Raw genomic sequence first — 24,093 nt, 5'->3', positions numbered from 1 at the left:
CCAGCCTGGTCTGCCATCTGCAGAGCAGTACGAAATATCGCTGCGGCATGCAAGGAAGCAAGGCCGCATTGATATGCAAGCATCATGTACGGGGTAGTAACGGGAGCGACCAACATCGCCAACACTCAACATGGGACGCGCGCATACATTGCCGACGCGTCCAAGTGGCGTTTGTCTGTGAGTCACGGAACAAATAGTACAAAGTATCGATATAGATAGTACTCCCAATTCGTTTTAATAGTGGCTGTTGGCGGCCCGGGAGCTGGATGGCCAACATGCGGCGACTGCCAACGTACTCCGGGGGTTTGCTCCTGGGTGAAAAGCAGCTAAGAGGATCTCGATACAGGATGACACAGGATGATTGCTGCCCCAAAGGTCGCAATCTTCGGACGCCGATTCGCGGCGATGTTTATTCCCGGGGGCGTTTGGTCGATCCTGTGCCGTGAAACGCGGGAACGCGGATTGCTCGTCACCGGTCAGTGCCCGAATTGGATCAAGATAGAGATGCATGGGAAACCCCGATGGAACTACAGATTAGTGCGAGCTATGTAGTGACGAACGAGATTTGTTTACCGGTGAGCAGGCTTGGGGAGCTCGCATTCCAGAAGCCCGATATCTCACCAATTCTCGTCCTTTAGTATTCCATAGACAGGTACTATTGCCCTCTTACGGATAGGGCCGACAAAGGGTTACGAGCTCACGCGACAGTGCCGTCCTGCGGGCCCCGACCTTCGGAAAGGACATCTTTTCGGTCAAGAGTTGGCTGTGAGTATCGTACCATCGTTCAATGTCATACTGACGAAGACCCGCCAAAAGACAAACTGAATCAGTTTGTCTTTGGATGTAGTCGGTGACGCTGAGTTATAAGTTCATTAGGAAAACGTGATTTGTTTTCCCATCAGGCTTTTAAACGTATTGTCAAGGGCCTTGCGCTTTTTTTGCCGAGCCTCAGCAGCCTCATGACTGCTAGAGTCCTCGTCCTCGGCGTCCAAGCCTGCAAGCTGCGGCAACCAGGTACGGATTTGGCCATCCGAGTGCCCACTATAGATACCACCAGGAGCGTTCGTGCCTCCCATAACTACTCCACTAGAGCTTCCACATCCGCCGGCCCCTCTCCAGACGACTATAGATATTAATGTCAGTGCAAGTACTACGGCGACAGGACTGAAGAAAGGAAAATAAACAATAAAATATGGTAGCCTAGAAATTAAGAGAAACCATCTGCGGAACCGCTCGAATAGTCGAGCAAGTGCGTTAATAATACGTACTACCTGTTAAGCGATTCTTGACCGTTCGAGCTCCGACAGTAGCCACGCTGGGGCCCATGCCACGGAGCCTCGTAACGATAGAGCCTTCGTGTAGATCCATGACTAGAATCTCGGCCTCGTTCGAAAAAAAGAGCAACTCCTGCCTGGGAGGCGTGAGGCCGACTGGAGAGACAAACATGGTCAAGCTCCCCATCTGACTGTTGCGAATAGTAGGCCCAAAACTTGCTAGGGTATTCGCTCCAGTCGCTGCATCCCAAACGCGGATTCGGCGATCGTGGCCAGCAGATACGATATAGGCACCGTCGTCAGTCCATGTAAGACCATTCACGGGGCCTGTATGTGCCCTTGCAGAATAGCGTAGCATTCGCCCCTGGGACGCCTCAGATTCGGAAAACATTGAGGGGGAAGCGTCCAGCCCATTATCCTCTTGATCAAGCAGCCCTACAAGCCCGCTTGACTTCCTCACGTCCCATATGCGCACAGCGCCATCAACTGATCCACTGACGAGAACGTGCTCATGCACTGGCGACCAGGCGACAGACAGGGTCGCGCCGGCGGAACCGCCAATCTGACCCGGGGACACAAGAGACTGAACAGCGGCCGAAGACCGCAAATCGACAAGTCGGACGGCTGGATGCTGTGTTCCACATGCAACGAGGATATGTGAGGCAATGGGCGAGATAGCATGTGTGTAAACTTTTGTTCCTAGATCAAAGGTACCAGAAACACGTGCCGCCGCCGTGGACCATAGCTTCAGCGTGTGGTCGAAAGAACTCGACAAGAAGGCCGCGCTGTCAAACGGATAGAAGGACAAATGGGTAATGCCGAAACGGTGGCCGCTTGCGGACCCCGAGGCAGAATCAAGCTGACGGCCATCGGCGCGAGGAATAGAAGCGACGGGGACATAGGGGGAGGGCAACGCGGGATCGCCAGACCACTGCTCAAGATCCCATAGCTTGATGGTGGCGTCGGAGCCGCCAGAAACAAGTCTAACATTGTACGGAGCAGGAAGTATACAATTAGTTAAACCACCACAGTCAACTGAGATAATGAGGAAAGCAAGTCTCACATCCTGCCGTCGAACCGCTCCAGAGCCAAAGCGCTCACGCCAGCCTGGTGCGCCCAAAGCGACCTTGGAACCAAGTCGGGAGCAGCGGCTGCTGCTGCGCCGGCGGTACTGCTGCCGCTACCGCTGCCACTCCGTTCACCCGGGCGTGGAGGAGCACGTTCACCGCCGTCGAAGCGGAAGCGGGGGGCTTGGGCGAACGATGTCAAGAGCGACGTGGCTTGGATCGACGCGAAGACATTTGGCCCGATGTTGCCCGAGGCCCGCTCAAAAAGGAGCGGATTCATCAACGAGCATCAAAATGTCTTCAGCTGCAGTTTGACAGTCGGCGGTAAGCCGCCAGGAGCTGGGGAAGCCTGCGGAGAGGGAGTTATTAGTGGTTTCGCCACGGGTGTTTAACGATGAAAGAAGACCCGGATGATGGCCATGGAGGGGCTTGTCTGTCATCCATTTCATGTAGGTACAGTACATACATGGTATTGGAGAAGTACTGTGCGAGTACTGCCCCGCCCAAAGCTGAATGCTCCACCGCTGCACCACCACCGCCCTCGTGGTGTGCCCCACTAAAAGGAAAGTTCTGTACAGTACCCATCCCCGCCATTGAGAAGGTACTGTACTTACTGTACATTCAGGGCCCATGGAGAGAACCCCGTCCGTACCTTCAAACCACCACTTTCCCCCCCTCCCATTGCAAGGCCGCATCGCTTAAGCGGACAAGAAACGGTGCGCTCCAAGCAGGATTCTGAATCACACTGCGATAGCCAATTTGCAATTAACTTTTGCACCCAGACCTCGCATATTACACAGCTTTCTTGGCTATCGCTAGAGACGTCACAGGCTCAGGGCGATTAGCACATCTATCAATACCTTCGAGTTACCTAGGTACTCCGTACATACATACCGAGGTAAGTGTGGTATACCGTCGGATCATCTATCGTCTCCTCCACGCAGCCGTTGTCTCACCCGTCGCAGGAGAATCCGCTCCAACGACCAGGTTACGCGCTGTTGTGGGGGGTGCGTGCAGATGGCGTCCCGGTCAGATATGCGGCGATCCCGCTCAGACGAAGACCGATCCAGAAGCCACCCAAGCAAGAAGCTCCGCGGCCGCAGCCGTGAAGCAAATGTATACGATGCTGTAGCAGGTCTGCTTTCCCCAAACCCTCTTGTCGGTTCTAGGTTCGAATACTTACCATCTTCCAGGCCGCATGACTCTGCAGAACGCAGGACAGGAGAACGTCATTCCAACGTTGCCTTCTGGCCTACACTCTTCCCGCCATGCGAGACTGCCTCCAGAAGATGTCCTCTTCAAACGCAAGAACGCCCCTGTCAGATATGTCGAAAAGGACTTCTACTGGGCAAACGACGACTTGCCAGACGCTGGGATGCACCACCTTCCTGCTAGCGACTTGCTAAAGTCGATCCACGGCTATGCCAGCAAGTTTTATGAGGCAATGGCCGACCGCCTCGGGCCTCGCTCCGCTACGGGGTCTGGGATGATAGACGAGCGAAGCTTGGATGAGACTGCCTTGCTATCTTTTGGCATCCTACTTGAAGAAGCCAGCCGGGAGGCTCTGGGCAAGAGAGGAGACTTGGTTCTCGTAGAGCCGTCCGAATCGGTGGATCCGCAAGCGGGGGCTGTGACCTTCCAGAGGGAGGAGCCGTCTGAATCATTACGCGAGAATATGCTGCCGGAGATTGACAGAAATTCGTCGCAGAACAAGCGACCAGCAAAGCGTAGGAAGGTGACAAGGGACGATTCTCTCGTGGAGTCTGCAACTTGAGCTTTCAAGAAACCCCGAACCCAACAACACACGGACTTGTCGTCGAGCCAACGATGACGATCTTTGCTCCCTGTGAAGGGGTGGCCAAATCAGACGTCGTACCGATCACAATCAACAATGCTCCGCTATTTTTGTACTAAGGCTTTGTCAAGAGCCTTAAACGGCCCGAGGAGGACAAAATGCGGAGACGGTTACAGTGAGCTGCGGCTGCTCCGTGTTTAGGATAATAAGGCACGCCCATGAATCTGGAAAGGAGCGACAGACAGGGTGCCTTGTCCACCCGTAAGCAGTCAGCCATCGCCACTTTGAGTTATTGTTCCAATTGCAGACGAGGTGGCAGAGGACAGTTTGTTCTCTGGAGTCCTGTTGGCACGAGAGACAAGATGGCAGAGGGACCAAAGGCGCGGACTTGAACACAACCGCGTACTGTGAAAATCACCATCTTGAATCGTTTTGGCAGACCCTATCACTCTTTACGGACCCTGAAGCGAGTTTCCGAGTTCTTGGTTCCCTGGCATGCGTCAGGGTAGGTAAAATTGCGCTATCAATTGACCACATAATCACTGGCCCCAATTTGCTCATCATCTGATTCCCACCAAAATGGATGAAGCACGACGAGTTTCCCCGAACGGGACACAAAAGTGATACATCATAAACAGAAAGTGCCGAACAGCGAAAGGTCGGCCTGAATTGCCTATCACGTGTTAGGCTAAGGTTGCGAGACCGAAGTGGCGTCCAATCACTGCTTCACGACCAAGCAAGAAAACCACTGGTTCGCAACGCTGATTCGGCCTTCTGTTTCCAGTAGATGTTCTGTGCACCTACGACGTTCACGTGTGATGCATGTTTGACAACGTGTGCGTGAAATGGCGGGGGATTTCACTGCAAAGAAAGCATTGCCTGCCCGGAGTTATCTCCGGCCGACGACTCAGCTACTACCTATTCCGTACCTGTTAACGTGTCAAGTGTGAGCTTGGCGCGCTACCCACAGCCAAACGCGTCGTTCGGGGGTTGACAGCAGGTACAAAGTAGCAGCAGCATCAGGTCTCAGGAGTCATGACTCCGGAAGGACCATCACGGAGCCCCAAGCAGGCAGTTGAACCATGGTTATCAGTGCGCCCTTGACCGAGAGGCACGGATTTCAATGCATTGGATGATGTCGAGCACACGTCGTCATTGTGGGCAGATTCTCGACAGGCCGTTACCCAGAAATAGGGCGCAAGGCTGTTTCGCGGCGACTTGGTTCAAGGTTGTGAGAACCGAAGCCAACGGCCCATGAATAGGTAGCGTTGCTTTGCCCCGCCCCTATCTCTCAGGAATTAAGGAATTAAGCCTGCAGGCATTTGATTGACACCCCAGGCCAAACCCCGCCTGCAAGACACCCTGAGCGTTCCGAGACCAGCGATCCGCCCACGCCCAGATTACTTTCCTAGCGAAGCTGTCGATCTTTGCGTGCTTACCGCTACAGGCATCTGACCCTTCCCCCCCTCACTCGTGGCATCTTCTTGTGTCAGCGGCAACCGCACAAGACAGAGATCCTGCCTGGGGTAGGGATTGCACAAGCTTCGTAGTCCGTCATCCACGGCACGGCTCTGCTAAGATAGCCGGGGGTTTGTCACTGTTGGGAGGCTTGGGGTTTGGAAGTGGAAGGGGAAGGGGCCGCAGGCACCGGTGCCAAAGCCGTGGGAAAACACGTACAGTAGTGTATACTGTGGAGCCAATAATCAGGGTCGATGATCACGAAAACAAAATTGGGCAAACTCAGAGTACTAACGCTAGTCCGCATTGACGCCTGTGTACGCTTTTTGATTCGCTGAGGGCCTGAGCCTGGCTTAGCGTCGACGGAATTCAAGAAGCGGGGCTCTCCTTGATCCTCGGACCCGGTCCTCGCCCGGACTCCTGGGACCACAGACGTCCGCATGATTGGACGACAGGCGGCCGGTCTCTCTTGGCGCTACAGCGTGCTAGGGCGTCCCAGAAGCCGGCCTCCCTTGCCATCGCTGTGGGTCTGCCCCGAGCATGCGGCGCAGCACGCAGTGGGCAACGGGGGACGCAGCAACCTCCTTCGAAGAACGGGAACCAGGCAGCCTGGCTGTGGCCGGGCGCTATCTTTCTCGCACGATGGCTAAGCTGGCACGGACCCTTCGTCTTGGGCGAAAGGCGCTTACTTGAAGGGGAATACAGTCTCTCAACGCCAATCGAATCGTCGGTGGCATGCGTTGAAACAAGACTCCATTCAGAAAGCCACAGTGGGGGGTTTCTAGGTGGCCACGGAATACACGGCCGGTTGCTTCATCGGTCAACGCCTCCCCAAAGGCCCATGTTTGAGGTCGAAGGGAAACTCGGAGAGTGTCTCCTTGAGTCAAGACAAGTCTGAGTTATACACTACTCGCCCTGACGAGTACTACATATTACACCAAAAGGAGAGGGCACTGCATATTCCGCATTTATAGTTCTACGTATACGGAATACGCACGCACGCCTCTCGACACCCTGGCGTTGGATTTCGTCTCCGGGACTGGAGGATCGTGGTTCCAATGGTGTCAGATTTGGGGGACGAGGGGGGGGGGGGGGGGCTGGAGCTTCTAGAAAGTTGTCGAAGCCATCAAGAGTGAGCTGTCCCGACGCCGTTCTCGCGACGGTCCGTCTATGGTTCCTACGCTATGGAAGATGCCGAACTAGTGTACGTATCGGTGCTTTCTATGTACTGTTACAATATTTGCACTTCAACATTTGCATGCAAGGATTGCAGTGTTGTTGGACGACTCAATTGTTTTCCACTCTTTGCCCGATGGGTGTGTGAAACGAGGGATCTATGCCCCGGATTTCGCCAGGCCCGCAAATCCCGTCCGGTAGAAGTTATTAGACGTTTGAGAAACGGAATTATATTGGCTGTAGTTTAAACTCTAGCTCGCTGCAGAGGCTCTTTGTTTGTCGGAGCGGAAGTAAAACAAGACTGACTTACCTAGCTTACCTACCTTAGTAACCACCCCACATACTATGTACACGTAGTAGGCAAAAAAGCGGTGACTGCACGAAAGACAGACAGATCAAATATGTAGAGATCAAGAGCGTCCCGCGTGGCGGTTACACAGTGAGACAGTGTCAAAGCGGCACGGATCCTTCTTGTTTTGCTGCCAACCCAGCTGCGAGACGTCTTTATACAGGAGATTAGATCAGACCTAGAGTTTGAGACATGAGCATCACTATTCCGTAGATAGATACGGAGTAGGTAGGTATGGTGTTTTGGAGAGGAGACGACTTACAAGTGCTTATGTTGATCGCTTGCCAACCAGTTTAGAGGAGAAGGGTCAGAGGTTCGAGAATGTGTACGAAGTAGGTTTGCTCTCTCTTGTCAGGCCACTGCGGAATTAATGCCACTCTGGACGGAGCATCGGGATAATACTAGCTCAGCAAGCAGGGAATTGGAATCTTGGCTGATAGCAATCTCTCTGCTCTAGTGCCATATCTAGAAAGACCAGTTGTTGCTTTATTCCCTGCATGATTGGCTATTGATACGGTGATTTGGGTTCATGGTGAGGGAACATCGTCATGATCTAGAAGCCCTCAGTCCTAGCAAAACAAACGATGCCACGGTGAGCGGTGAGGGGTAAGAACGTACCTAGCCCGGAAGCCTGGACTATGGAGAATTATGGCGTGCGAGTGCTAGCGAATCGTTTGGTTTGGGGAGATACAACGCCGTGCGTGGGTGGTTCTTGGGCGGCAAAGCGCCGATCCGAGCATCTGGATAATGGATGGCCGGGTCGCGCCTGACCCTGAACCCTGGCCGAGCTAACGTTAGCTATTAATGTCGCGAGACACCGAGAAATTGGAATGGCCAATCCAGCGCGGTATCAGCCCACCGTCCTCCCCCCCCTTCAGCCCGTCCACAAACACCATCGGCAGCACGCGGCGGGCAGCGGCGGCGGGCAGCGGCGGCGGGCAGCTTCACACAGCGTGTCGGAGTAACAACCCCATTGAGGTAGCTTTCTAGAACGAAGGTCCCATCAGGTATTGGACATGGAAACTCTGCCAGTTCCAGTGCCACCACTATCATCCTGATCCACAATCTGGGCGGCGCCTCTTGTTCCATTTCGATGCTGAATGGAACTTAAGTGGAGGCCTTGGGAGAAGCCCGGGCAGATCCCAGCGCCCAGCCAGCCGAGAGAGCCATGCCCTCCCCAAGATCCCGGAACCTTGTTCTTGATCCTGCCAACCTGGGCTTGCCAGCACCTAGCGCGGCTTTGCCGCAGCCCACACTGCAGCCGTCGCGCACTCGCCTCTCTCGTTCGGATTCCTCGTCACCCCAGTGTCCTACCACGAAGGTTGTCACCTCCCCCACCACCCCAGAAGGAGGCGGGCTTTCTTTTGTTTTTCAGAACCCAGCGCCCTGGTAGTTGCCTCTCATCCCATTGTGCCGCCCCCTCCCAAGGCCAAGGGTAACTTACCCTCACTGTTCAGACGAACAAAGATGGAGTGCCCCTGCCTGCGGGAGGCACCGGATACCAACAAAACTTAGGATGTCCCTTATCGGAAGCTGTAAGCTTTTCTTCGGCTTACTACGTTTGTATGTAATTTTACATGTGTAAGTAGTTGGTAGGAAGCGGCTTACTAGTCTTCGACCTGGCCATGGAAGGCATGGAAGGCATGGAAGTTAGTGAAACGGTACCGAACAACACTTCACACGCATTATTGCCAACCTCCCTCGCTGGTAGCCGTGCCTCTTGCCTAACTCCAAGCAAATAGGCGCTCCCGAAAACGGCAATGGCCTGTCTAAAAAGCCCGGCCATAGGTCCCGCAGTCGGGTCGTCGGGACTGGGTGGTGCACACCAAACAACGCCCCCAAGGAGCGTGCGCTGGGTTCTGGGCGGAACAAGACCCCTGCAAGCTGTTCTGGTGGGTGGGTGGGTGTGTGTGGAGGGTGGGAAGGTGCGGAGGTGGGTTGCAGCTGGCTCGGTGCAGCACCTGCAACAAGCCGTCCTTCCTCGTCCCACCAGCCCCAGAGCTCGCCTTCTCTCTCAAGCTCCCTTCCATGCGAGTTTCGATCTTTTCATCCTAGGTTGCTATCTACACTAGGGAGCCGCCATCGTCCAGTGGCCCTCTATGACATGTACAGACCATACACACCCAGGACTGCGGCCACTGACGCCAATCTGATGTAGATGGCGAACACGCGTATCCTCAATGGTAATACAACCGTGCCCACTCGTAATTCCGACGAACCTGGAAAGTTTAGTGGGGCAGTCGTTCAAAGTTGTCAACGGGGGTCGGAGCGGAAAGTCCGTTCATACTCTGTGCATCGTCGGTACGTATTTACAATACAACATCTCCGACGGGGTCTGGCATACTACCTAGGCCTTTTGTTGGAGCGGCTGGTGAGGGACTGCCACCTAGGCAGTACTGTAAGTTTTCTGTCATAATATTCCGTATAGTGGTGTTGTTGCACGAAGCTCGACCCGGCTTCTCTCAACGGTACAAATCGCTGCCCGCCTCTACCCGCTTCTGCCCTTGTTGCGGCGCGCACTAGCCTCGAATCTCCGCACGCGTCTCTGCTCGCCGCGGGCCCACAAGATGGCCCTGGCCGGCTGTACTGTACGTACGGATACTAAAGTATATTTACAGTAAATAGTATATGGACTGCAACCTTTGGTGGACCAGTCAGTGAGCGGCCGAAGTGCCATGCCGAGTAGATCACATCCATGGCAGAGCACGTAATACCTAGAAGTGATTCTGCTGCGCGTGGCTCCAGCTGCGATATAAGGAGGAGTCCGTATGTATGTACAGTAGTACATTACGTAGACCGAAGTACTGTATAATGGAACTTACACAATACCTAGTTCGCCTAGGTACAGTACGTGATCTTACATAGTAGGTATACCAAACTACTGTGGGAACAAGACCGAGAAAAAATCCAAGCGTGGAGGGGGTGGCAGGTGAGGTTTCCCGCTTGTCTGATGCCGTACTTCTTCCATGCATATCTCTCTAGGGCGGGCCTGCGGCTTACCTTGCTTGCAACTTGGTCTGGTGCTTATACCTAATTCGTCGCTGTGGGTTTGTCACCGCCACTCCCTCACTGTGCTTTCCCCGCAAAAGAGGCCCAGCCCAGCTAGCTGCCGAGAAAACGGACGAAAAACCACAGCGGCACCAAAAAGTGAGGACGATAACCGTCTCGCGTCAGCGACGCCGCCTCAACAACCTTGCCCGTTCACGTCACCACCAACCTCCACGTCTACGGTGAGCAAGCAGCGGTCCAGACTCTAGAGAAAAGAGGCGCGAAGAGGAGACGCGATCGATTCCACGCGATCAAGGCAAGGCAACCTAACCTAGGCCCGCTTAACTGGATCGGGACCGCAGAGCAGGGTCAAGGGCTTAATAAGAGGCTTGGAGGCTGCAGGCCAGGAGAGAAGCTTGGGTCCACCCGTTGCTCATCTTTTGGATCGCCCTTTGGGATTTGATTGTCTGCCGAACCCCGGCCCCCTCCACCACTCCATAACCAATGCTCCGTACCCTTGGTGTACCCTGTCCCTAGGTACTAGCTGTGGCCTGGGGTCTCGATGAGACGTGCTCGACAGGGTTGACGGCCATAGCTCAATGGGTTTTCGCCCTGGGAGCCAAAACACCCTGGTCTACCTCGCTTCCTTGCAATTTGACCGTCTTTTGTTTGGATCGCTCGGTTGCGCCTCTACCACACGCATCAGCAGCTCGCGGCTCTCTGGCGCTGCAGTCACTCACACTCACTCTTTCCTCTCTGTTGTCATCTTGTCTTGTGTGGCCAGCTAGGAAATAGAAGAGAGAGACTAAGCGAGAGAGAGCAAGCGGGAGTCTTGCTTACCTTCCAACCAACACGCCGCCGCCCACACGACCGTGTGCTGTGCAGTAACGCGGACGTGTACCGAGTACCTCTACCTACCTTACCTGCCTGGCCTGCCTGCCTCTACCTAAACACCCCGGCCTTCGAACGCTGCCGGGCTACCGAACCCGTCCATCTCGACTCCTCAGCCGGGCTTCTTCCTGCCTGCGTGCCTACTACTACTACACACGCAGGACAGGACTGGACTGGACGTGCCTCTTCAACCTCCCCACTCGTATACCCACCCCCAAAACCAGCGAAACGCTCGACTCGACTGGACCGTTGCTGCCCAACTGCCACTCCTGTTTGGTCACCTTGGGACTAGCTAAGCTCCGTCGACACGAGCTAGGTGAGGTCGAGGGTTAATAATCGACGCCGGGGGTGGGCTCTTTTTTTTTTCCTCAGCGCGCCGGCACCAGCGTTGTTTCCTGCTGCCAACTACTCCCCTCCTGAAGTCTCACCTCCGTCCCAAGCCAATAAGCTCGCCCGCCGAAGCCCGCTTATGATCCCGAGCGGGCCCTGAGCCTCCTTCTCCTGTCGTGCGCACGCACACCGTACAGGACTAAACGCACAGGTCTTTGCGCGCAAACTTGCTCCCCTGGGCCTGGTGGCTGGCCTTCTCAGAGGACGAGTCCTTCTCTCCACTGTTCCATGGTGTTGCCACACCGCTGTCCATGGGCCCAACTGCTGGCTGGTGCTTGAACTCGCCTCCTGGCCGCTGTCTATCTGTCTGGTCTGTGTCTGTCTAGGTTGTTGATGGTATTTATGTACTACTGTATGTACACGCGTATATAATACCCAGCATGGACCAAGGGCCGCCTGACACCAAGCGTCCTCGCCTCTCGACTGGGTCGTGGTCAGCAGGCGGCGCGCACCACGGTGTGTCGCTCCTCCATCCCACTCCGTCTCCCACAACCGGCCCGCTACCTCATCACCCCCCGCCGTCAACCCAGTACCAGCAACCTTCACCACACCCCTTCTCTCGCCCTGGGGATCCTCACCCGCCGCCTCCTCCTCCACCACCACCACCACCTCCTTCCCAGATACCCATAATCGATGATCGACGCCATCATGAACCCGAACGATACCCGCCAATGCAAGAACACCACAGACAGCCTCCTCAGTCTCCAATACACCCGTCCTTCTCGGGCTATCCTCCGAGGGACCCCATGATCAAACCCGACCCGGGAGACGACACACTACAGCTGCGCCGGCCCCATTCGACCGGCGCCGCGCCAGATGCCATGACGCCGGGTACGCCGCACTCTGCCATACCCCCTCAATATCCAGACGAGAAGCGGCACGTCAGCTTCGACAATGGTCCGCAGCAGCCCATGTACCGCCAGCCGAGCTACCCGCCGCAGACTCCCATTGCGCATACGCCGACATACGACTACCCGCAATCATATGGGCCGTCCCACAATGACATGCCGTACCCAATCCATATCGCCACGGCCTCGGGAAAGCGAAAGGCGCAGAGGGCGTCGCAGGTAAGTGACCAGGCTTGGCTCCTCGGTGTCCGGGGCGCTGATGGCGAGGGTGGCTGACTGACTGTTCGTCCGGTAGGCTTGCGACATGTGCCGGCAGCTAAAGGCTAGGTGCGACGAATTGAAGCCGTGCAAGAGCTGCAAGGAGAAGAAGGTTGAGTGCAAGTATCGGGAGGCGGTGCCAAAGCAGTGGGTTCACTTTGACTCTTTCCAGCGCCAGGCCATCTGCTCACCCCCGAATTTAGGCAAGACAAGATTGCGGCCGATATCTTGGATAATCTGATGTTTTTGAGAAACGAGTTCAGCGCATTCAACCACCGCATAACGAAGCTCGAGCATGCGTTGAAGCGGGTAGCACCTTCGATTGACATCCAGACAGACGCGATACAGGACGACCATGATCGCCCAGGCTCCGCGGACTCGGCAACTCACATGGAAGACAATTACTCTTCGTCGCCCGACGAAACACTGACGGGAACACAAGCACCGACAGGCACCTTGGAGGCGCCCCTTATCAACACGTTTGAGGCGCGTAATATCACGCGTGATATGGAAGATGAGGCGGAAGCGGAACCTGGCCCGCATGTACGACCGGGGGTCCCTTCCATCCCACTCAACCATACCACCTTGGCTGCTCTCTTGTTGAAGTGGCGGTCGATCGAAAGCCTGGTGAAGCATTTTCTTGACGCCGAGAAGGTCACGTTTGTAGACGAATTTCCCGTCCGCCAGGAGGAGAGGCGGGGCCTTCTTCGACTCTGGGGCCGTGGCGAGGGTCTCGACAGCGGTCGAGTAGACAGCAGTCGAGTAGACAGGGAGTCGATCCACGATGTCGGCCCAATGGAGGTACACGACGACTATTCTTCGGATGCTGGCGCTCCCTCGCCGGCCGACTGTTGGGGCGGTATTAGCGGCTCACCTAGCCCGGGCGATGGCAAAGCCGCAAATATCGCGCTGCAAACTCTCGACTTTACCGAGTCAAGTGTGTGGAAATACGTGAGAAGCTACCAGGACAACATCCAGAACATGCACCCGCTCATAATCCCGGTTGAGCTGCATGCTATTGTAAAGCTTTTTCTAGACGGCATCCAGCAGAGTATCAGGAACCAGAACAAAAGGGCCGATATCGCAAAGTTTGTCATGTCAACGCCGATGGTTGCGCCTCAGGTCGAGAGCGGAGGCAAGAGGAAGCGATCTCCAGTCCCAGACGCCGACCCACCATCCTATACTGGGCAAAGGTCAGGCAAGCCAACATTCCAGAGGTCGATCAATAACGCCATTGTCCTTCTGGTACTGGCTCTGGGGAAAATATGCCTGGTGAAAGAAAGGAAAATTCCCGATATTGTACCAGTCAGCGAGCCTTTGCACGGGTCGCCAGTGGTACGGAACGGGCATCCGGCATCTCCAATCCAAGGGTCTCCGCCATCTTATGGATCCCACTCGCACTCTTCTGGTCTGCCATCTCCGAAAGACGGCAATGAGCGAATTGTTCCCAGCAGGCGGTCATCCTTCCAAGGGGGTGCCCCGCCTCCTGCTAAGCTTGGACTGAAGAGGAATATGGATGTGATCCCTGGGCTGGACTACTTCGCGTACGCTACCGACATCCTCGGAGGTCAGCTGGCTGGGACGAGTATACGCCATATTCACGCGTATATACTGGCCGGCCTCTATCATGGCCAATTGGGGAGAGTGATGGAGAGTTATGCTTACATAAAAGAAGCCGGCTGGGCTTTGCAGATCAAGATGAGACCGTACGTTATCTTGTTGCTGCGTTTTTTCCGCATGCTGACCTCGGCCTAGGAGCTTGGACCGGCTCAAAAAGCTGCAAGAAATTAGCCCCTTCTCCCTAAAGGCTGTCACGGAAAAGTCGGACAATCAGCTGGTTTTTGCTTTCTGGACATGCCTACAGCTCGAAAGGTTGGTTGCAGTTCCCGAGAACAAGTAGCCCGTGAGGCATACAAATGCTGACTGGACATAGCGATATCATTGCCGAGCTCCCACTCCCGCAATCGCATATCTTGGCGTTTGAAGAAATTATGCCGTATCCAAACATTGATCTCTGGGAGGAGCATGGCTTTGACACCGTCGTTCTCCAGAGTTATCTTGCGCAGTTGTATCTGCGCAAATCCTTGAACCAAATCCATTCAATGCTTTACAATCCCGAGCCAACGAAGGATGTAAATAACGGGACGCCGGCAGGTAACGTTATCGAGTACATCGCAAACGTCCTTGACCTCCGGTTTACGCCACCGGAATTCAAGTTCGAGACCAACGATCCTCCAGCCCAAGACATCCTGTCTGCTAGGTTACGAGCTAAGTATTGGGGTGCTCAGGTTATTACGTACCGGCCATTTGTTCGGCAGATTCTCGAGGACAACTACAGGACCAAGGCGATAGAGTCGGGTGAAATGGTCACTTCGCCTGATTCCAAGTCCACACTTGAGATCACGCCCGAGGTGATCGAGTACGCGGTCAAAGGTATCCGAGCACTCGTCGAGAGCACGCGGGCTTTCCACAGAGTAAAGGACAAGCGTTTTATAATCACTAATGTCTTCGGAACTGCGCACGCGTGAGTCTTAACACCGATGCATCTTTTCTCTTCTCATCGGTGTTTGGCTAACACAAGGATGTCTAGGCAATGGGGCAACCTTTTGACGCTCGCGGCAACATTCAGAGATCCTACGCTTAATCAGTATATCGAAGAGCAAACCCTAAAGGACCTCTTTCAAAGAACCATCGCCTTCTTCAAGCTCATTTCACAACCTTCAAGCGCCCTCGCCATCGACATGCGCATCCTGGAAGGTGTGTATTCGGCACTTTGGCCAAAGGGCAGCCACGACATGATGGATATTCAGACAGGCTCCAGCTTTTCAAGCACCACGAGCGGGGGGCATTCCATGCCACCCGTGGCCGCCATCCCTCTTGGTCCACCAAGCGCTTCCATTGACAGCATGATAACATCGCCTTCACCAATGCCACAAGCACAACAGCAACCACAACCACAGTTGCAGTCACTGCTTCAGCGACAACAACATCACCAGCATTCTCCACAGCAGCACTCACCCCCACAGCACTCGCCCCCGCAGCAACAGCAACAACAATAGGAGCAGCAGCAACAACAACACCACCACCCAATGTGATGGCTACCGACTACTGACGACCGCCGATTGCTTGGTACTGTTGTGCGACTTGTGGAAGTCATCAAGGAGCCTGCTCGAGAGAAGGAAGGCAATCATAGCCTCCATCGTTTTGAGTCATGCAATCATGGGCCCAGAGTTGCTTTGTTATTTGCCGGTTTTGCCTCTACCATTTCTATGCCAGGGTTTCGGCGGGAGAGTCGCACGCATTACGAAGCAGGTAGATACACATTGCCTTACGGCCCAGTTTACATCATAATTGTTCATTTGCATCAGATTTACATCTATTCTTTTGCCTGCCCCCATTTCCGCCAATTTTCATTGTATAGGTACGGGGGTACCGGTAACAACGAGCCGGCGTTTGTTGATCACACACCGGCATTATATATCCCTCTGCGTTTTCACTTGCTATTTCATGGCGGTTTTTTGCTCTGGTCTGTTTAATGTGGTGGCCGGGCCAGACGGACGAGCAGTAGACGGGAAGGAGACTACCTACCTAGCCTGCCGTTCCTGTAGCTACGGATCCAATGGCGTTTTCTTTTTCTCGGGGGGGCGAGATAATCGATGAGTTGAAGGCTGGTCGGGGCTATAGGTCAGCGAGGCAGGAGATAATCCGCCTTCCGTTTGATGGATTACGATTGGAGAATTTCTTGCCCCCCCCCCCCCCCCCCCCCCTTTTTTTTCTTTTGAGAGATGGTAATGCGTATCCATCCCATTCTCTAGTTCATATCTGCGTGGCGATGGCACAGACACATATTTGACCGATACTGTTTCATGTTTTCTATTTGTTGCGTATGGCATTTTCATGGCTGTTTTTTTCACCTCGGCGGTGAAACGAGATACTACAACTGTGTGCATGTGTGCGTTTCTTTTTGGTCTTTTCAGCTTGGCTCCCTTTTTTCTCTCTCTCTTTCTCTATCGTGGGATGGCAGGTTGCTTGTAGTTTTACGTCGAATTTCTGTTCACCTGGTATCCATTTACCTACGCAGCATGTACTGTTGCTATCGCCGTTGAGACGGAGGCGATGATATTAGGTAGTTAGTAGTAAGTAGTTAGCACCTGGCACAAACCTTCCATACTTGTGGGTTTTTAATTTGGAAAGGCTTTGTTGCTGGCGCCTACCGTTTATTACACAGGTGAGACAGACAGACTCTGGAGGTTCTAGGCGAAAGGGAATCGTCGAGATAGCTGCCCTGAAGGGAGAGCAGTACGTCATGGATAGAGACCAAGCATATCGACACGAACGCAGCAAACAGGCGAGATTTTATCTTGCTTGGCTAGATCGGCTAAAACGTCCTTACTATATGTATGTTGGTAGAAACAGAGCCAGGGTCGTTCCTTGCTCTCACAATGTCTCTCCAGAGCCTGTAACCTCAAGATAGGCAGGCCTATCGCCTCAACTCCCGCCCTCAACTCATCCGAGTCTTGAGAGACGAAAGAGGGATCTAGGTTGGACTCGCGCCAAATCATCGTCTTACAGAAGACGTCAACACGAAAAAACTGGGCTCTCTGCATCATAACAAGACCACAATCAGGCAGAGCCAGCCATCCGGGTACGCGGCTTCGCGCATCAGATCCTCGAGGGGCGCCTGGAACGGCACCGATGCACCGTGGAGAATGACATTTGCGAGAACGGGATCTCGGCTGCTGGGGAAAAGGGGAGGGAGGATAGTCCTCAGGGCGGCGCCAAGCGTCTGGGGAGTTCCTTTTCCCCTCAGGTTGTCAGCTGTGCAAAGCCTCCTGGAGGCGTAACGTGAGAGTGAGTCTCTTCCGGGGGAGGTTACTTACGGTTGGGCATCCGTGGCGGCACCAGCGTCTGCATCACCTTGAAGGAACCCTGCGAGATCTCGTCTGGGTTCAGCGGCGACGAGGGTATGTAGATCCGTATCGGCACGTTTTTGAGCGCTGTCGGGGCGTTGAGGAGGCGGCTGTGGACCCTGACAAAGGAGGCGTAGTCATCTATGCGCGTAAATAAGCAAGAAGCCCTGAAGCCCTATGTGTAAGCCGCTGGTAGGGACTCTGTTGGGGAGTATTTGCATGCCATGGACATGCACCCCATCTTGGCTTCATCTGGGGTGGAAGAGAATGAGAGAAAACTCACTGTCCTGAACGGCATTCCACAGCGAAGTGGTGTGCTCCTTGGACAGGCTCATGATCTGCTTGGCGTTGCCATTGCGGACAAAGTCGGCCTCTTTGGCCGAGTTCATGAAGGTGTCGGCAATGTCCCACTCGGGCCCGTCTCCGACAACCAGGCGCCAGGGCAGGGCGGGCTGGTACAGGTCGACTAGCAGCCCGGCGGCCAGGTTGCGGAGCTGGACCTCCTCGTGGTGGAAGCTCGAGCAGGGCGTGCCGTAGTAGGCGCTCAAGCGCGGGAGGAGCAGCGCCAGGTAGCCGAAGCGCGGCACCGTGGTGATGAAGGGCGCCGCCCCGGCGCCGGGTTGCTGCGAGACGTGCGTGATGAAGAGGGGAATTTGTAGGTTCCACAGTGTCTGGGGGATGTCGCGGGCCGTAGCTGGAGCGCCAGTGGCAGGGCCGCTGTCGTCGCCGCCGCCGCCGCCGCTGTCGCGGTGCATGCGGGAGCCACGCAATGGTGGGAAAAATGGCGAGCCGCCGGCCGACGGCGATGGGGAGCCCGCCGGCGATGGGGAGGCCATGCCGATATTATGTTGATGGCGATAGCAGTGCTAATTTGCTGTTCCAAGAGGACGACGAGTCACCGCGCCGTCGAGAGTTCAGCCCCGATTGTATTTGGCAGTGCCGATGCTGCCTCACAGTGTAATCCATGTGTTGCCGTCGAGGCTTCCGGCATCCACCAATCACAGTTCAGCGCACGGACCCAAATTTTGTCCCTCATTCCTGGTGCCCCGCGTACCAGCTGCTGGATCGCGAAGTCAACTCTTGACGATAGATACTTTCATGCCCTCGGTCCCTCCCCACGATTCGTCTGCATTTCCTCCTCCTCCTTTCCTTTCCTCTGGCTCTGGCTTCGCGTATTCTAGCCGATGGCAAAAATGCCGCACTCAAGCTCAGACGTGCAAGGTGGCGCAACGCAACACGACCCGCCGCACCCCTCGACGCCGGCATTTGAGGGACGGATCAACTCGCAAGTCTTTCGATTGATCCGCGGCTCTCCCCGATCCGCTGCGTTAGGAACTACGCCTGAATGAGTTCGAGATCCGCAGGCTGGGTAGAAGTTGGCGTCTTAAAGCAGTAAGAACCTCAATTCCATGACGCTCGCTTTTGAGGGACAAGTCAGGCAAACCGCCGCCCAACAGATTTACGCAGCGGATTGAACGCCTGAGCGCCAATCTAGCAGGAGTGCTGATGCCTGCTTCGAGGTGATGCCGGCCAATCGCAGAGCCGCCAATGAACATTTTGGGACTCCAGGTAAAATAAGTTACCTGGCAAGTCAGGAAGGGGCTGCTGAACGGTGCCTCTGGCGGCCCTCCTGCGGCGGGCTGCTCGCTGCGCTCGGTATTCCACGGCTTGAGGAATCCGAGGATTATCCGATCGACCAGTCCCTGGAGCCCATTTCGACACGGACGAAAACTGGCCAATCCCTGTGCGAGAAACTTTCAGCACCTTCACGGTAAAGTAGAAGATACAGCCTCTCTACGCCACCTCCGGCTCGCAAGCTCGCCTACGGTGGCTCCGTTTAGCTGAATAAGCTATGGAGTCCAAGGACAACGAGGTGAAGACCCCTTTTTCAGAATCTCCAGCGTCTACCCACAATGTAGATACTATTTCTCGAAGCCGGAGCACCCACCGTAATGCCCTCAAACTGCCATCTATTAGCCGATAACTCAGACGTTTGCCTATCGAATAGACGGGCTGGATTTGTAGACGAGAGAGCAATCTGTATAAATGGGGTACCAAGTTTGGCTCTGTTTCTCGGAGTTGGTGATGGATATCCCTATAAAGAACTAGCGGCCGGCCTTTAATTGGAAATAGACAAGGGATCAAACAAGTAATATTATGGCGACGGCGACCGGTTGGTTCTTACCCGACGATACAAATCTGAATACAAAGGCGCGACCCAATAGAATACCATCTCTGGGATGGAACGGCGTGCCTGGCCGTGTCAGGTTGGAGCAGCAAGGAGTTACCGAGAGGGGGAGAGTCTTGGCAGGGCTGGCCTTGAGCGACGATATGTCTGTTGGCGCCTTTGGTCACATGCTTCGGTTCGGCAGATCTGGGTGCTAGGCAACGGAACTATTAAGGCCATTGGGAGACGATCTGGAGCCTGAATCCCCTTCCAACTCTCGCAGGTCTAAGGTCTCACAAGATGGCGGCAGTAACTGAACCGGCCATACCAACCGAGGCATCTCCTATAGTAATGATTCAGAGCCCCCATTTCTCCCATCTTCGAAGAAATGCGTATGATGTCGACCACATTTAGGAACGGCGAGGCTGGCTTCCGGATATGGTTCAAGGAATTTATTGAATCCCTTCGTGGCAGCTGGCCCCTCCTGATTGTGACTAATCGAGGACTAGAAGAATTTCGGGCGCAACAGAACGGGCCGCAACCGAATGAGGCTATGGATGGAGCTTCGGGGCAGCCAGTGGACGGAGCCACCCTTTCACAACACCGGTCCCGGAGAAGTCCTGAAAGGCCCAAGGAGGTCAAAACTGATTCTGCGCCTGAGCAGCCGACCACGCGGCTGTGTCCGGCCCGGAGAGTTTTGGCGAATCTGTTGTCACGCCCCTCGGGGACATAGGGTCGGGAGTCAATTGGACAGCCCAGGTAGTCAATGCCACGTTGTTCCTGTCAGAAACGCTGCATCCAGGCTGTTAGGAGGCCACCGTGCTGGAGAGGGGGTGCGGGTCTAGGGCTGGAGCATTCACCTGTCCACCCACAACTTGCTTTGGGGTATTACGGGGGAGATTGGAGGGGGATCGATCGGAAAAAATGGCCATCCGAGCCCAGCTGGTGTGGTCAAGGTCTGGGATGTCTAGAGTTTCCCAGAGTATATAATACCCTCTTACTCTTAGTCTTCTTCCTTCCCCTCTTGTCCTTTTCTTTGCCCTTGCCTTACCAACTTACAAGTCTCCATCCCAGCCTTAACCGGACAACGCTTCGGTATAAAATGACGATCACCTATGTGTAACTGAACGACAATCTCCACTTCCAAAGTATCGCGATGATGTTTGACGCTACCTCTAGGGTCGTAACTATTACAGGAGCTGGTATCAGCACGAATGCAGGCATTCCCGCGAGTGTCACTTCCCCTTCCCTACCCGCATATGTCTCACCAGGCTTCAGAGCTTTCAGTCTAAAAATGGTATTTATTCTGTCAGCTACCGTTCAAAAAAGGCGTATCCTAGCCCGCGTTAAATTTTCTATTCGTCGGCTCTCTTTGATCCAGGAACGAGGCCTTTGTTTTACAGGAATATCGTTAACATGCGTTAGGTCTCCAAGCACGCCCCTCTAGCAATAACGCACTGCTTTATACTCAAGCTGCGCGATACTGAGATGCTGGTACGAGCTTACACCTAGAATATTGACTGCCTCGAAGAGAGGGTTGGCCTCTACCGATATAGGAAAAGGCCCCGGGAGTCGATCTCGTTTTCGGAGGAAGCGCCGGCCGAGACTTGACCACCAAGTGAGCTAAGAGCCAGAGGCCCAAAACAATAGCGGAGGTATTGAGTGCGTCCTCCTGCATGGATCTCTACCGTTTGCGATGCATCAACTGCCCCGGTACTTATTGCTGGAACGAGGACAGCCGGGAAACGGAGACCCCAGGACCCCCTTGTCCTGGCTGTACGAAGATATTAAATGCTAGAACAGCAGCAGGGGATCGCGCAACTGCAATAGGGATACTCCGACCTGACGTACAGCTTTACGACGAGCAGGACCCAAGAGCTGATTCAGTCTCAGCCATCGCACGACATGACCGGTCACTCCGCCCAAACGTCCTTCTTATCATGGGCACGAGCCTGAAAACACACGGGGTTAGAGACCTGGTAAAGGATATCGCCAGGGTGATTCATAACCGCCAGGCTGGGAAAGTGGTGTTAGTGAACCTCACGAAACCAGCCAAGAGCTGGGACGGCGTAATCTATTATTGGGTTGAATGGGATTGCGATGCCTGGGTAAGAGACCTGATGGGCCGTCAGCCGGCTTTAGTGACAGACGAATCATCCGAGGAGCAGAGATGAAGTGGGCTTACCGACGTATTTATGAGACGGGCGGTTAAGGACTAGCAAGCCCTTTTTAGGTGTGATGAACTCGGTAGTTTTTCTAGGGGGTGCCACTTGGGGGGTACGGGTGCTTCTTTTTATTTACGTTGCTTCAGTCTAATATTATTAACGTGTGCCTGGGCTTCTCTGTCACGCATCTCACCCACTAGAATCACGTTCTACACCGCGGCACCATCACCAGTATTAGAACAACAGCGAGTAGATCTCATAGCGGTCAATGTAGGCGAGGACCTGGTATTTGACATCGTTTTTGTGTGCGGCCTCTTCCCCTGCCCCTAGCTGCGCCAATCCACCCTACCCCGCTCATTGCCCAGGAGCCCAGAGACAAAGCCCGTCCCTCTCCTTCTACCGATGTTTAGACCAATCCAGCCAGCGCTAACGATCATTGGTGCTTGTGAGTCCACCGCTCAAGAGTGTGGTTCAAGCACAGCACGCGATCGTCGTGGCCGAATTTTGGAGCCCGGCTACATGGTGACTTTTTGGTGCGGGGCGTTGCCTGAGTTGCCGCCTTGGCACCCCCCCCCCTTCCACGGTTCTGATGTTTACTTTGCCCCTGCTTCGACGGCTAATGGCATGTATAATCACAATTACAATATAATATAATATTTTAGCTAATTTAATTCAGGTTTCTTGGGCTCGGGATCCTTTGCCGTTTAATATCTCACAGCCCGAAAAACTTGATATCCTCCGCCGGATGCACCGGCACCCTATGGCCCACCCCCTTCGTAGAAACTCCAGTCAATAACGGCCCAAACACCTACTCGTATACCCCTTATCCGGCGTATCGGCCTTCTCACTCAACGGCTTCGCCCTATACCCAAACACCGTCGTCCACTGCGCGATCGAGTAGTTGTAATTCGCCGGCGCAATCGTCGCGTCAACTCCCCGTGGGAGATCTGCATGCGCGAGCGCGCCCCGGTATATCCCGGGTATGCATCGAGCGCCCACTTGGCCTACCACTCTGGAGTAACCCTGATATTGCCGCCCGAGCAGGTGCTGTTTTACCCAGCGACCGAGTCGGTGAAGAAACAATTTTCTTGGAGATGTCTCGTCGCTTTGCGCATGAACGAACTGATGGATTATGCTACTAGAAACGATTCATTGCCGGACTGTGCGGCGCATGCGCTGATTGACCTGCCCCTACCGACCTGGGTATTTTCTTCCCCAGGCCAAGAAGGCACACGCCCTGTGTCAGGGGACGGTGGAGCATCAAGACTTGCTCAGGTTCTGTGGGCTGGCGGGTATGTCGGCCTTTTCGAGAAAGAAGCAAATGTTGGCGTCGCCGGCGGGGTATACTCGCGCCCGGACAATCGTCTTGCATCCAAACATCTCGGTAAAACATGAGCTTTTCCTGTGTTGCATGCTTTACTTACCTAGCCTTGCGCTTTGGCTTGTTCAGGTCATGCAAGGCCGTCAGAGACTGAGCCTGGCTGCTGAGGGTTGATGATGGATCGGCAAGGCTGACAGACGTGTATCGTGGTCTGCGGGGTAGTTCGCTTTAGCGTAGGGACCAGAAATGGCGGGGTCTAAAAAGCTACCCTTGCCGCCTCACAAAGTCTGTTTGACGTGTTCACAAGTAAAGCAAAGCTGTAGGTACCTATACTCTGAGGATTATGAAATGCCTCTAGAACTGAGCAACACGGAGGATAACAGGCTGATATCGACTTTGTCACAACCCCCACACAATCGTCAAGTAGCACTACCGCGTGTGGGGCGCTCTATCCATGGATGATGGATGGAACCGGAAAGAGGCTCGCGAAAAAAAATGTCCGAAGTTCCGAACCACGTGGCTACCAGGAGATTTGAATCGAGTTGGTACGGAAATCTCGAAATTGCGATATTATTGAATGGGACAAGAAACGGAAAAGGGGGACAACGGAATTCCGCCTGCGTGTCAGCTCAACTCACCATCCCAGTCCCCTTCCGTCTAGGCTATCTCTCGGCCTCAGCTCATCTCTCCCGTTTGATCAGTCGAAAAACAATTGTGCCAAGCAATAGCTTACCAAGAACTATTGTATTGAAATATCAGCTCCGGTTTCAGCTACCTCCGCCCGTGACACTGTGTTGTACACCCACTGACCTCCACCGGGGAAATGCATGTTAGCTTTGTACTTTACCAACTATTAGTATCTTCCAGGGAAATCTCGCTAATCACTAACTTTGCCACCTTCCCACGCTAACATGTATTACCCCAGAGGAGGTGTACATGCAGAAGAAAGTGGGGAACTGTACGGAGTACTCGAGTAATGTGCATCGAGATTAAATTGGACAAGGACCACCTGGGAATTCGTTAGTTTTCTGCGAAG

General features: G+C 54.3%; 9 protein-coding genes across 9 annotated transcripts; 6 read left to right on the top strand and 3 right to left on the bottom strand.

Moving 5' to 3' along the window:
- Positions 1–872: 872 nt before the first annotated feature.
- Positions 873–2,256, bottom strand: B0T26DRAFT_637084 (WD40-repeat-containing domain protein; the record flags this gene model as incomplete). Its single annotated transcript, XM_060436898.1, has 2 exons — positions 873–1,123; positions 1,269–2,256. Coding segments are annotated over 2 exons (1,239 nt in total), but the record flags the coding sequence as incomplete, so codon positions are not given.
- A 77-nt stretch (positions 2,257–2,333) lies between these two features.
- On the bottom strand, positions 2,334–2,621 carry B0T26DRAFT_636933 (uncharacterized protein; the record flags this gene model as incomplete). The annotated part of the gene is made up of 1 exon (XM_060436880.1): positions 2,334–2,621. One exon carries the CDS (start codon positions 2,619–2,621, stop codon positions 2,334–2,336), a length of 288 nt encoding a protein of 95 aa, XP_060301569.1.
- A 737-nt stretch (positions 2,622–3,358) lies between these two features.
- B0T26DRAFT_748884 (uncharacterized protein) lies at positions 3,359–4,115 on the top strand (the record flags this gene model as incomplete). The annotated part of the gene is made up of 2 exons (XM_060445022.1): positions 3,359–3,476; positions 3,535–4,115. 2 exons carry the CDS (start codon positions 3,359–3,361, stop codon positions 4,113–4,115), a joined length of 699 nt encoding a protein of 232 aa, XP_060301568.1.
- Positions 4,116–8,625: 4,510 nt separating this feature from the next.
- On the top strand, positions 8,626–10,052 carry B0T26DRAFT_768412 (uncharacterized protein; the record flags this gene model as incomplete). Its single annotated transcript, XM_060446500.1, has 9 exons — positions 8,626–9,011; positions 9,278–9,302; positions 9,352–9,420; positions 9,471–9,517; positions 9,548–9,707; positions 9,745–9,776; positions 9,865–9,889; positions 9,953–9,966; positions 10,014–10,052. The coding sequence occupies exons 1-9, from the start codon at positions 8,880–8,882 to the stop codon at positions 10,050–10,052; spliced, it is 543 nt and encodes a 180-aa protein (XP_060301567.1). The 5' UTR covers positions 8,626–8,879.
- Positions 10,053–11,768: 1,716 nt separating this feature from the next.
- On the top strand, positions 11,769–15,553 carry B0T26DRAFT_640127 (uncharacterized protein; the record flags this gene model as incomplete). The annotated part of the gene is made up of 6 exons (XM_060437201.1): positions 11,769–12,455; positions 12,532–12,641; positions 12,698–14,200; positions 14,250–14,366; positions 14,428–15,018; positions 15,085–15,553. The coding sequence occupies 6 exons, from the start codon at positions 11,769–11,771 to the stop codon at positions 15,551–15,553; spliced, it is 3,477 nt and encodes a 1,158-aa protein (XP_060301566.1).
- Positions 15,554–17,100: 1,547 nt separating this feature from the next.
- B0T26DRAFT_619526 (autophagy protein Apg5-domain-containing protein) lies at positions 17,101–18,093 on the bottom strand (the record flags this gene model as incomplete). The annotated part of the gene is made up of 3 exons (XM_060436047.1): positions 17,101–17,291; positions 17,375–17,545; positions 17,688–18,093. Coding segments are annotated over 3 exons (768 nt in total), but the record flags the coding sequence as incomplete, so codon positions are not given.
- A 705-nt stretch (positions 18,094–18,798) lies between these two features.
- On the top strand, positions 18,799–19,267 carry B0T26DRAFT_183776 (uncharacterized protein). The gene has a single exon (XM_060433630.1). It carries the CDS (start codon positions 18,928–18,930, stop codon positions 19,177–19,179), a length of 252 nt encoding a protein of 83 aa, XP_060301564.1. The 5' UTR covers positions 18,799–18,927; the 3' UTR covers positions 19,180–19,267.
- Positions 19,268–19,813: 546 nt separating this feature from the next.
- B0T26DRAFT_699042 (uncharacterized protein) lies at positions 19,814–20,404 on the top strand. The gene has a single exon (XM_060441454.1). The coding sequence runs from the start codon at positions 19,960–19,962 to the stop codon at positions 20,302–20,304; it is 345 nt and encodes a 114-aa protein (XP_060301563.1). The 5' UTR covers positions 19,814–19,959; the 3' UTR covers positions 20,305–20,404.
- An 843-nt stretch (positions 20,405–21,247) lies between these two features.
- B0T26DRAFT_639361 (DHS-like NAD/FAD-binding domain-containing protein) lies at positions 21,248–21,745 on the top strand (the record flags this gene model as incomplete). Its single annotated transcript, XM_060437130.1, has 1 exon — positions 21,248–21,745. One exon carries the CDS (start codon positions 21,248–21,250, stop codon positions 21,743–21,745), a length of 498 nt encoding a protein of 165 aa, XP_060301562.1.
- Between the last annotated feature and the right edge of the window lie 2,348 nt (positions 21,746–24,093).

This window comes from Lasiosphaeria miniovina (genome assembly GCF_030549165.1).
Source record: "Lasiosphaeria miniovina strain SMH2392-1A chromosome Unknown B0T26scaffold_2, whole genome shotgun sequence".
In the NCBI taxonomy this organism is placed as follows: domain Eukaryota; kingdom Fungi; phylum Ascomycota; class Sordariomycetes; order Sordariales; family Lasiosphaeriaceae; genus Lasiosphaeria; species Lasiosphaeria miniovina.
The sequence above is the reverse complement of the archived record's forward strand: the minus strand, read 5'-3'. Positions and strand labels throughout refer to the sequence as shown.

What these genes read in the sequence shown, in the direction of transcription:
- B0T26DRAFT_183776 (XM_060433630.1), top strand. Translation starts at nt 18,928, where the DNA reads ATGCCGGCCAATCGCAGAGCCGCCAATGAACATTTTGGGACTCCAGGT.
- B0T26DRAFT_699042 (XM_060441454.1), top strand. Translation starts at nt 19,960, where the DNA reads ATGCGTATGATGTCGACCACATTTAGGAACGGCGAGGCTGGCTTCCGG.